This window comes from Zeugodacus cucurbitae, chromosome 4 (genome assembly GCF_028554725.1).
Source record: "Zeugodacus cucurbitae isolate PBARC_wt_2022May chromosome 4, idZeuCucr1.2, whole genome shotgun sequence".
Lineage (NCBI taxonomy): Eukaryota > Metazoa > Arthropoda > Insecta > Diptera > Tephritidae > Zeugodacus > Zeugodacus cucurbitae.
This window is the reverse complement of record NC_071669.1, coordinates 53,780,645-53,793,240: the sequence shown is the minus strand read 5'-3', so window position 1 is coordinate 53,793,240 and position 12,596 is coordinate 53,780,645. Positions and strand designations below refer to the sequence as shown.

General features: G+C 35.9%; 2 protein-coding genes across 2 annotated transcripts in view; one reads left to right on the top strand and one right to left on the bottom strand.

The window, feature by feature from the left end:
• The window catches only part of LOC105211052 (uncharacterized), a 319,612-nt gene that overhangs the window by 130,306 nt on the left and 176,710 nt on the right, over window positions 1-12,596 (bottom strand). The window lies entirely within an intron of this gene.
• Window positions 2,286-4,308, top strand: LOC114803837 (angiopoietin-1). The gene is made up of 4 exons (XM_029039484.2): window positions 2,286-2,613; window positions 2,697-2,910; window positions 3,450-3,956; window positions 4,028-4,308. Exons 1-4 carry the CDS (start codon window positions 2,376-2,378, stop codon window positions 4,158-4,160), a joined length of 1,092 nt encoding a protein of 363 aa, XP_028895317.2. The 5' UTR covers window positions 2,286-2,375; the 3' UTR covers window positions 4,161-4,308.

Sequence of the window (12,596 nt, the reverse complement as noted above, 5' to 3'; positions counted from 1 at the left end):
AATTTTTGATTAATAACACAGCGTTCCATGCTTTTACTTGTGCTGAATGTACCCTACAAATTTCAAGTCATTTGGTCAAGTGGTTTTTGAGATACGGTGGAAGAGAGTTTGAAAACACGGATTTGAGAAAAACGCGTTCAAAGTTTCCAGCTGCCAACGCTTCGGACAGCTCCGTCTTTTAACCGCTTTATCTTTAAAACGACTTCGAATTTCTGAATATCACTTATGATTATTCTAGATATGTTAAGTAAGTAATTTATGATAAAACAAGTAAGGAAGGGCTAAGTGCAGGTGCAACCGACCATTTTATATTCTCGCAATTTATTGCTCTATTTTTATCAAGATAACACACAATTTGACCCATATATTCGATATAAAGTCCAATAGAAAAACTAAAATAATCATATATGGTATATGGGCTGAGGTAATTCCTGAGCCGATTAAACTCATTTTCATTACCAACATACATCATATATAAGGATTATATGCTCATTTCAAGCAATTTCATATATTAGCCGATTTATAAGCTATTAAGCCCATCGTATTTTTGAAAATCCTATAATTAGCTATTCGAGATATCGGGGAAGTTATGACCCGATTTTAACCATTTCTGATACAGAGACATATTATCAGAAGAAAAAGATTTCCTCTGAATTAAATTAAGATATCTGAGAGATTTACCGATATTTTCGGTGAAAAATTACCATAAGGCGCTGAGTTCTTCAAATTCAAAACCTTGGCCTTGAAAAGTTATAGTCCGATTTCGACAATTTTTACACAAGTGATGCCACGGATCATATACAGTATTTATGTAAACTTTCAATTCGCTATATTCATTGGTTCCTAATGTAAATCTTATAAAGTGAAGAAATCAGATCGAATTCAAAAGTAAGTTATATGAGAAGTAGGCGTGGTTGTGAACCGATTGAACCGATTTCGCACATCTTCCAACCGTGACATCAGAGTGTCAAGAAAATATTATATACCGAATTTCATTGAAATCGGTCTAGTAGTTCTATCTACTCTAGTACATAAGTTGGCGACGCCATACCCCTATTCCTTTTTTTTAATTTAGTGTTTCTGACGTTTTTCGTTAGTAAGTTACATCCCATCCGATTTCACATCGTCTCGTCATCCTTATCATTTATATATATATTACCCCATATCAAACTCATTTAGTTTTACGACTTACTAGCATACCACTCCGACTTCGCACGGGTTTAAACAAACATTTCAAAAGTTATAAGTTTTTACACACTCGCCCATACATACGTATGTACTTTCCCATTTCTGGCGTGGGTTCATTTTAAAATAGTAAAATGAGGAATATCCGAATATGAAATTATATTATAAAAATGAATATGAAAATATATTTCAATGAGCTAAAACATGATTATGACCTCTAGTCTTTGGTGTCCGTTGTCTTTCTCTCTGATAGCGTAGGCGTTGGGAACGCTCAAAGCTCGACGCCTTAAGATTCTCCACCACGGAGTCTTTTTGATATCCTCTCCTGGGAACTATTTCTAGAATGTTGAGATTCTTGCAATAAATATAGCCTATGTTACTTGGGGTGAATGTAGCTTTCCAATTGTCAAAGAATTTTTGAAATCTATAATACTCTCTTAACAATTTTGTTACAAGATTAAATACAAATTATATTTAATGCCTGTTTTTTTTTAATGTTACATAGTCACCACTGCCAAAGAACGATATTATCTATCATGTATTATAAGTTGTTAGAGGCTTTCAATCTTATAATGTCCTATATTTTCCCTTAAAATGCTATCACAGGTGAGTTCCACAACACTGCTTGGTGAAAGAAAACTCGAAGTAAAATTATGGTAAGCTCATTTTTAAAAGAATGAAGAAATCCCTTTATTTTTTCCACAACGTACCACCTTTTCCATTATTTTAAATTTATCTGGCTGGAAACTGTATACTGTTAAACTACAATCATGTTGATAAAGTGAGACTTTCAAGATTGAGATGGTTCTTGAGTTTCAATTTTGCATCCGCGTCTAAGTATCTAAATCGTTCTTTGAAATGACAAGACAGCACTCCGTAAAGGTTTGTATGTGATATAATCGCTTTTGTCCAGGCTTTCAAAATACCACGTGAGTTCTGCTAGACAACATGTTGCATTGTATGTTGTACTTAGATACTCGGGGACTTATCAAACAACCTTCGTAGCTGTTGCTAACCATTATAAAAATAAATTTCAAAACATCTAGTAAATATTCTAAAAAAATACAACCAAAGGTATTTAAAAGCTTTAGATTTGTTGCTAAACATTTCATTCTAAAGTGAGACTCCAAAGTGAAAGGTTCGAAAAGCCTAAATTCGAATACAATTACAAATAATAATATTAACATAAAATGTCGTTAATTAAAATTGTAATTTTATTAACGACTTTGTTCGCGTTCGAAGCAAATCAATTTGCACAGCAAAGATGGTGGCTTTCATTTTTGCCGCCAAGTCATATGAAGTTTTACGAACCAGCTATTAAAACGATCTTGAATAATACATTTTCAGATGCAAATGTAATTTCCGCAAAAACGAAACCGACTGCTATAATTAATACTTCGAAAGTCACGACTCCGGCAAAAGTATCAGGTAAAGTAAAGAATTCTACAAAATAATATCTCTCCAGTCTTCAAGTTTTCAACATTATACTTATATTGTCTTTGATCTCGCAGGAAAAGCAAAATCTACTCCAAATATTTCTACGACTTCAAGTCCAACGGGAGGTCAGACAATAGATCCTGAAAATGTCTTGGAAACACTGAACTCCACAACTGGGAACAACTACTTTTTTAACTATTATTACTATATAAATGAATCCGTTAAGACAAACACTGCGAATACAACAACGCATGAAGCTAACAAAGTGGATAGTGATATGAGATATGGGTAAGTATTTTTGACAACAATAATAAGTCGACGTCTGTCTTTTTTTCATTGAAGTGAACTCCAGAAAACACGGGTCCTCCTCGAATTTTCATTTCTGTTCTTTAATGGGAAAGTGCAAATTTAATGGAGCCCTTCTTAAAGAGTTTCTGTTCAGGAACATCGACTAATCAACGGATCTTTCCTTCTCTTTCAAAACCCTAATTTCTGTAATCTAGGTGAATTAAACGTCCTTTCTACTACCAAATCTAGACTCAACTCTAAATAAGCTCCTTATAAAGAGCGTAGGTTTAAGGGAGGAAGGTTAGGACAATATCAATATCGATTATAAAAAGCGACTAACTCCGATATTAGTCCAGTCGACTTGAAGAAAATTAAGTAGAATTATCATTTCCATCGTTACAAACTGCTGAAGAGTCATTGGATTGCACGGTCATTTGTAAGAACCATATTATTTTGAATTTAGCAACAAGAAACAAACACAATTCCTAACTTCTATTTTTCAAAGATATTTTTTCAAGAACCACTCTCCACTCTTTCAGCATCCTGCCAGACTGTGCACATGTCAACGCATCTGGTGTCTACTTGGTACGTGTAGCATTATACCCGCGTCCATTTATGGTCTATTGCCAAGTAATTGATGATGAGAAGCACGGCTGGTTGGTGATACAGCAGCGCGACTTCGACGATCCACCGATCGATTTCAATCGCAACTGGTCGGATTATCGTGCGGGTTTCGGTGTAATAGATGCCAGTTATTGGCTGGGTCTGGAGAAGATTTGGGCCATCACGCACAGTATGTTGCAAGAGATGGTCATTTTGTTGCTGGATTTTGATGGTAACTTTCGTTGGTATCGCTATGACGTCTTTAGTATTGCGGATGAAGAACAAAATTACACATTGAATTCGTTGGGTAGACGAGGCGGAGCCGCAGGTGACAGTTTGAAGGATAGCGAAGGACAAAAGTTCAGAACATATGATAGGGATAATGAGGAGGGGTGTGCGCGGAAAATGCGTGCGGGTTGGTGGTATAAGGACTGTGAAATCGGGTAAGTGGTCATTGAGGCTACATTTTATAAAATCGAGATTGAAAAATTTGTTTTTTATTTTTTTATTTTAGAAATCTCAACAGTCCGTTCTCTGAGGAATTAACAGCAAACTATGATGGTGTTATGTGGCCATCGTTTTATGCGGACGAACCATTAAGCACTGTAAAAATCATGGTCCGACCAAAGAAATATGATGACGATTAGACTACAAAGCATTATATCGTTAACAAAATATGATTTGGAGTTATTCTAATGAAAAATATATAAATCCTGATATCTATGAAGAAATGTAAAATATCGATGGTCTCAAATACTCGAGACGAGCTCGGAAGAAGAAAATCTCTCTAAGTTTTACAGATACTAATAGAAAGTCAAATACTCTTTAAGTAGTTCGCATTATTTATTAAGGATAAGCTCTCTTAGCATTTTCATAGAGCTTTAAAGCTTTTGACACGTCCGCAAATAAATGGCACGGCTGCACGTGCCATATTTTAAGAAGCTTAGAGCTTTGAGAAAACGTAAACTGAATGGGAAGATATCCGATCTATATTAAAAATTACCCACATTACTAAGCAAGCTCAGTAGGCCGACGCAGTTTATTCGAAATCTTAGCTAATTGTTAAGAGTCTCTGTCAGAGTAAAATATAATCTCTAACATTCGGGTAAAGCTCAAATTCCATTGACTCTCTCAAATGGGAACTATCACTGTCTCTTCGAACAAATTGAAGTCTGAAATAAAATAGAAATGTGGTGGCCGGAATTTTGGTGAGGCGGGATTGGTCTTTGCTCAAATGGGTGTTATAAATTCAGTCGAAAAGATGCGTCCGGGTTATTTATTGTCAACAGGTGCTACTTTGGACTGAGTAGGGAATTGAAAAGTAAAGTTCTCTCTCGACGAACCAAAATCAACGTCTACAAGTCGCTTATCATCCCCGTTCTGCTTTATGGTGCAGAAGCTTGGACGATGTCAACATCAGATGAGACGACACTAAGAGTTTTCGAGAGGAAAATTTTGCGCAAGATCTATGGCCCTCAGAACATTGGCAACGGCGAATACCGCAGACGATGGAACGATGAGCTGTACGAGTTATACGACGGCATTGACAGAGTTCAGCGAATAAAAAGACAGCGGCCACGCTGACTGGGTCATGTTGTACGAATGGACGAAAACACTCCAGCCCTGAAAGTGTTCGATGCAGTACCCGCCGGAGGAAGCCGAGGAAGGGGAAGGACTCCCACCCCGTTGGGGGGACCAGGTGGAGAGCAACCTGGTTACACTTGGGATCTCCAACTGGCGTCGAACTGCGAAGGAGAGACAGAAGTGGCGCACTATCATCGATTCGGCTATAACCGGCTAAACGTTACAACGCCAACCACTAACATACAAGTATGGAAGTTAGTTAACTCAATATCATTGTCTGAGCGCACTAAATATTCTAATCGAAGGTGATAATTTTAAATTCAGAGATAATCTGAGAGACTCGAGAGACTTTAAACTTCTGCCAATGTGGGAATATTTAAATCGGAACATCCTTCTTCAGACTTATTTTTCTGAATGAAAGATAGCAATGAAATTGCTACAGAAATCATATTCAAATCTTCGCCAGAGCTTTAATGGCAGTGGACACATTTGGTTTGAAAAGTTCATTGTCTCACTGAGCTACACCGGGTACGGCAGAACAATTAACGAATTGAAAGCACCACTTGCTGTTGTTGTTGTGCACGTAGAATTGTCAAATCCTCTCCGGCTGGGGAAGAGGCAATTGGCGAGCGCTGCTTCACGACGCTTTGTATTTTTATTTTGCCTAATGGGTATACATTTCATTTTCGCCAAACGACGAGACAAGGCAAACAGAAAAAAAAACAAAAAAAGGGGACGAAAGCAAAAATACAGAGAAAGGTATATCGTGTGTGTACTCGTGACAGTACATTCAAAGAGCCTTTTTTTTCAAGCTGTCTTTTCCCCATCTCATATGCGCGTATGTCGCTTGAGTCCGTGCGGCAAATTGAAATGGCTGAAAAATGTGGAGAATTCCGAGTGGTAGCATCATTGTCAGGTGGAAAAGCGGCCAGGCAGTTAGCCGTTGAGCGACGAATTAAAGTTGTAGTACTGGTACTTTCGAATGAAAATCGTTTCGAGTTGTCTGTTTACCTGGAAGATAACGGTTAGAGTGGGCGTAGAGTGCCACTGGAAACTGCAATTATATTATTGCTTTAGTGGGGACGTACTTCTGAGTACATATATACATACATATATATGTATAGATATGTGGATGTGCTGCTTCAGCGCTCAACTGATGTTTGCTCATTCGCATGCACAGAGTCGCATGTCTGAGTGCTCTCGAATATGGACAAGTTGGTTAGTTTGTTAAATGGAGGATAAGATAGAGAAGGGTAAAGAGGCGGTGATATACGGAATTTTTAAGTCAATTTATCTTTAAAACGGTTGTAAGGAAGGAAGTAGGTTGTCTTATAGAGTAGCAAATTTACTTATAAAGCATAAGGGTTACTAAGTGGATAAATATCTCTTTTTCAACCAAAATGAAGTCTCGATTTTTTGCACGAAACCCATTTTAGTTATTTTTAAATTTAAAAAAAAATATAAAATTAATCTTGAAATTCCCGCATAGAGCTTCTTAGTCAGTCCTCGAGCCCAGAACATGTTGGAATTTTTGCATTGAGGTTCAGAGAGTTTCAGTAAACATTTTAAGGAAACGACGGATTCCTACCATGGCATTCGCTTTGGTTATTTGTTATTCATAAACGGAGAGATTATGTTTGTAGGTCCCCACAGATTCTCTCCCAAACAAAGCTGTAGCCAGTATACACCTTTATTATTTCCAATTTCATAACCTTTGAGTCTGACTTTGATCAGAATTTCTGAGGTTTCGATTTATATTTTTGGGAGAGTTTAATATTAGGTCTACAACTTTGCTTCCGCCGTTTTTTTTTGTAAATTTAAGGCTTTATTGTATAAAAACGGTTACAAAAATGTTATTCAAAATATTGGCCGTCGTTAGCTACTACTTTTGACCATCTTTCTGGCAGCATACGTGTTCCGTGACGAAAGAACTCCTAATCTTTCGAGTAGACCCAAGTATCAATCTAATTTTTGACTTCTTCATAAGAACTGAAGTGCTCGTTAGCTAGACCTTGTGCCATCGATCGGCACACAAGTGATATTCAGATGGAGCAAAGTCTGGAGAATACTGCGGGTGGGGTAAGATCTCCCATTTCAGCGTCTCCAAATATTTTTTGAGCACCTTTGCGACGTGAGGCCGAGCATTGTCATGCTGGAGAATGACTTTATCGTGTCTTTCCTCGTACTGTAGTGCTCGGCTCAAACGGATCAATAGCTTTCGGTATCGATCTCCTGTGATGGTTTCACTTGGCTTTAGCAGCTCATAATATAACACCCCCAGCTGGTCCCACCAAATGCCGAGCATGGAGCTCTTGGCTTCATAATCACCATGCTTAAAACGTTGAACCCAGTCGCGACATGTTCTTTCACTTAGGACAGCCTCACCGTACGTATCCAAAAGCATTCGATGAGCCTCAGCCGCACTTTTCTTGGAATTAAAAAAGAAAAGCAAAATTTCCCGGAAATGTCGAGAATTCGGTTCAAAAAGTGACATTTTCAGTTGAGAATAAGTTTGTTGGGTTAAAGTTGACACAAATGTCCAAGATTGATTTAAAACGATGTAATCGATTTAATCGACCAGTGCTTCACCCTAGAGACATCTATTGGAAAACGGCGGAGCAAAGTTGTAGACCTAATAAATTGTGCGCAGGAAGTCCTTTAAGACGATGAGAATGGATGTAATGATTGAAAAACTGGGTAGTTTATGGACGATTCCAGTAAAAAAAAAACTTTTGTAGAATTCTTATAAATACGAGTGCTATTAAACCATATATATATTATTAAACTGACCTACGGCTGTTGACATACTCTGTTATTGTTTCATGATATATTTATATGACTTATAGGGCCTCAATGAAAACTGATATTTCTAAAAAATTAATCATGGATCGATTTCTGAAACATTTGCTTATGTCTTTAAAGATAGAATATTGATGACAAAGTTTCGCCAAACTTTTCTAATATAATTATTTTTATTATATAGATCATATTAGATCCTGGAGCACACTTAGTAAACTCCATAGTTTTTGTTCAGTTTCCTGGCACTTTTAATTGAACCTACAGTTAAATGATCCCAACATTGAGTAGCTACTTTAGCTTTATTAGAGACGGTTTCCAAAAATCTAACAGAAGTTATAGATGGAATTCATGGAAGCATGTTATAAGGCCAGCGTTTGGATGAGTTTGAGGAGATTGGTGCTAAAGCCACTGATAGAAGCTGGAAACAGAGGAAAAACTTAAAGTCAACAACTATCTAGTTGTTTTATAGAGAAATCCTCAGTTAAATCGAGCTTAAGTGATGAAGAAGAGACTAACGAGATCATTGGACCACCAGAAGTATGCATCTATTAGTATTACATAAACGACAACCATAAAATGCTGTAATGGCAAAGATACATTTGAACTTCGATAACTCGTACTTGTATAACTCGAAGTTCTCCATAAATCCAACTTTTGAATTGGCTATAGAAGTCAAATTTCATACAAATTAACTTCCATAAGTCGAAGTCCTTTTAACTCCATTTTTTTTTTGTGTATTATGGTGATTCGAGTTAGGGAAGTTCAACTGTAATTCCATATAGGTTATTTGAGTTTCGAAGCACTGACAGATTATTTGAGAGAACTGGATCCCATATACAATTCTCAGGGATGGGAAAATGTCTCAATGTTATGAGATTTACAAGCAATAGAGGATGAGGTTAAGCATTGAAGGTAAATTTTTATGGTTTCTACTATAAAGAATTAACCAGATTAACGATATTTGCAATAAAAACTTACGAATTAAAAAAGCAGTCATGAAAAATTATTCTCGATAATATATGGTTTCCACTTTCATTTCGGCTACTTTGAGAAATGTCCTCGTACTATAATAAAAACATTATATCTTCTAAAACTAAAGTCAACAAACATGGATGCACATATATAATACGGTAGATACATATGCTTATCCAAGCATTACCTTGTAGCCTAAATACAAGCGGCCTTTACCTTTGTACACGTGCCTGTGCATTAGAGAGATCCACCAATGTTACGCTGCCAAGGACTATGCCATAGAAATAGCAACAAACTTTAGAAAAACAACAACACACGGCTGCCACATGTAACGTTATCAACCGAACTATTTTTCTGCCAACTTTTGTGGCAACTAAATTTAAGTAACAGTGCGCTATAAAACATTACCGACGTCGTACGCCCACAATGAGTTGCAATGGCGCTCAAGGATATCGTTGCTGGCCATAGGAAGAAGGACAGTTGAGCAACAGGAAGGTCAATTCGAATGTTCGTTAGTTTCTTCACTAAAACTCTTTCAATTTGCTATCTTCCATTTTTATAGTTTTCTCACTCAAATATTTTTTTAAGCTTTGTTGTTGTTGTTTTTGTTATTCATATACTTATACTCGTATATTGAATTTGCTAAATGACCAATGCAGTGTGGGAGTAAGAAGTAGTGCGGCGGCGTGGAGTAATTTCGTTCGAAATTGCATTGCTCAGTTGCTTCGATTGCTGTTGTTGTTGCCTCATTTGCACATAAATTGTACTTTCCATTTTTATTATTATTTCATTTTAGTTTATTTAAGTGCAACCTCTCTAACTGTAGAATTTGGCAAATTTTCAGATTTTCACTTGTTAGTTACGTTTTATTTGTTTAATATATTATTTTGTGGTTGTTGTTGTTGTTCAAAAGGGTTTGATTATTGCATACAATTAGTTTTCCACATGACCTTCGAACTAATATGCTTGTGGCTGGCATTTTTACTCTGGCATATTTGTTATGGTAAGTTATTGAAATTTGCTTGGCTAGGGTTGCCACATTTGCATTAAATCAAAGGGCAAAATATTTATTTCCATGTCAAAAATATTTTAACAAAATACTCGTTGCTGCTATAAGTAAGGTAATGCAGGGCATTGTATAAGAATTTCTAGGGTTGCCAATTAATTTGTTTTAAAATATTTTTGGTAAATTTTATTACTCATAATTTAGATTATTAGATATAGGAGAATTTGGAATTTGAACAGAGCGCGTATTAGTAATAAAATTTAAAAATGTTTGACTAGAGTTGTCATATTTCGATAAACAAAGGAATAAAAAATTTATAATATTTTTTATAAATTAAGATAAGGCATAATATTGCATTACAAATAATCACATACAGATGTATATATTTTAAGGGTTTCCAATACTTTCATTAATATATTTTTGGATTTAGTTTGCATAGATTTCAGTTTCTTAATATAAGTCACATCGCAATTTGTATGGTACACACTTGAGTTATTAAAAAGGTGTATTAAAGGTTGCCACACTATATCAAAATATTTTAATATATAAAATTTATGACGCAAATCAAAGTATTTGAGATTTAAAATATTTAATTTCATTTTTCTTTGCTCGCATAATATAGTTTATGTTCTTAAGTCTTTATATTTAGAAATGTTACCATATAATGGTAGATTGGTTTAAGGGGCTTTACCAGTGCGACACTTTCAAAAACTCGATTTTTTTTATTTTGCTTATTCGATAGATTATACTTTCAAAAATACCCCGTGAAATCGTCAAGGTCGATCTTGAATAGTTTTTGAATGGCAGCGTTCTCAAGAGCGAGGTATAAGCCACTATAGTTGAAACTTTAAACACGTTTTTCTCGAAACGACATTTTTCAAAATTTGCTGACGTCATAACTCAAGGAGTTATTGACCCATCGAAATTGAAACTGAATATTCTTGCATATATTTACTACGACATGACCTACAATCTTTTTGGTTGAAATTTGTCAATTTGGCATTAAAAAACGAAATATTTTTACCTAAAAAAACGAAATTTTTTTCAGAACTGCACCATTTTGTAATTTTTTTTTAAATATTTTTCAAAAATCGTAGCTAATTATATAGGAAATACCGCCAACTTTAATAACCTTTTTGAATAGCTTTGTTTCAGCTACTCATTCGACCGGAATCATGTCAGCAGTTGGGGAACTTCGAAGACAGCACATAACTCCGTTATTTTTCAATATTTTTGTAAAAAAAAATCTTAAAATATAACTGAAAATAAAAATCGTTTTGTGAGCTGCTAAAAGTGAGTTTTTCAAGCAAAGAATTTGCATTAAATTTTGTTTACGGAATCAATTTTCTACTGCCGATACGTTGAGGATGGTGCAGAAAGCCTTTGGTGATGAGGCTATTTCTATAAAAAATTTTTACAAGTGGTATAGTGAGTTCCAAGCCGGCCGTGAACGAGCCGAAGAGCGTCCAAGGCGACCATCAACCTCAACCGACGAAGCTCACGTTCAACAAATCAAAGATTTGGTGTTGAAAAACCATCGATTAACAATTAGACCTTGCTGATGAAGTTGGCATATCGAAAGGCGCAGCCAATACCATTTTGAAGAATGTTTTGGGCCTCAAACGCGTGAAATCTCGACTGGTACCGAAAACATACCCATACTGACCTCGTAATTCGTGATCATTTCGCCAAAAACTCAACCCATATCGTTCCGCAGCCACTGTATTCACCTGACCTGACGCCGTGCGACTTCTGGCTGTTCACCAAACTCAAAAGACCGCTCCGGGACACCGTTTTTATACGCAGCGAAGACGGAACTGAAGGTCATCCCGGAAAGTGACTACAACCAGTGTTTCAAAGATTGGAAAATCCGTTGCCATAAGTGCATTGCATCGGGAGGGGATGAAATTGATTTGGAAGAATAAATAAGGAATTTTCAAAATAAATACAATGCCACCTTATTTTTTGGGCACAGTACTATATCTTATAATGTCCATAAAAATTCGAAACATTCGATCTAGTGCTTTCTGTTGAAAAACTTCACGAATATCGCCCAATTTTTCGTGGGCTACACCGGTATATTCTCTTTATTCGAAAAGTTTTAGGTGTAGGAAAATACTCGGTCGAAGAAAATTATGCATTCTATATAGAAATAAGTTCTTAAGACCTGGGTGATTTCTTTGAAGTTATCATAATTCAATGTTCTAAAAAAATGTATCTAAATACGAGAAAGAGTTTAACCCTTCTGAAAACCTATGAAAGAACCTAAAGTATGGGTGTTGAAGACGTTAAAACATTTTGAGGCCTTAGACAAATGGATCCCTGACTAAAAAAATATTCCAAAAGACACTTGGAAACACGAATTTATGCTTTTGATAATTATTCGGTATAGCCCGAAAATATATTTATCTTGCAATTAAGTAATTTACGTCTTTAGATATCGGTGAGGAGATTTGTTGGAAATAGAGATGATATATGAACACCAAAACTAGAACTAGAACCATAACTTTACTAGAAATAAAAGCTAAAGTTGTCCCCAAGTATAACATTGGGCGCTGTGGAATAACCTAGATCTAGACCTTGCCAACATTTGATGTGTTATTTTAGTAAGACATACGAAGTCAGATATCTTAAAAAGAGCGCGAAAACTGTTTTGATATAACTATAAGCTTCTCAGGATTTCGCAGAGTTGTCTGGCTTCGCAGCTTTTAGTAAGCTTCAA

What these genes read in the sequence shown, in the direction of transcription:
- LOC114803837 (XM_029039484.2), top strand. Translation starts at nt 2,376, where the DNA reads ATGTCGTTAATTAAAATTGTAATTTTATTAACGACTTTGTTCGCGTTC. An exon ending in GATAGTGATATGAGATATGG is followed by an intron (nt 2,911 to 3,449) that starts GTAAGTATTTTT and finishes CCACTCTTTCAG; the next exon opens with CATCCTGCCAGACTGTGCAC. An exon ending in TATAAGGACTGTGAAATCGG is followed by an intron (nt 3,957 to 4,027) that starts GTAAGTGGTCAT and finishes TTTTTATTTTAG; the next exon opens with AAATCTCAACAGTCCGTTCT.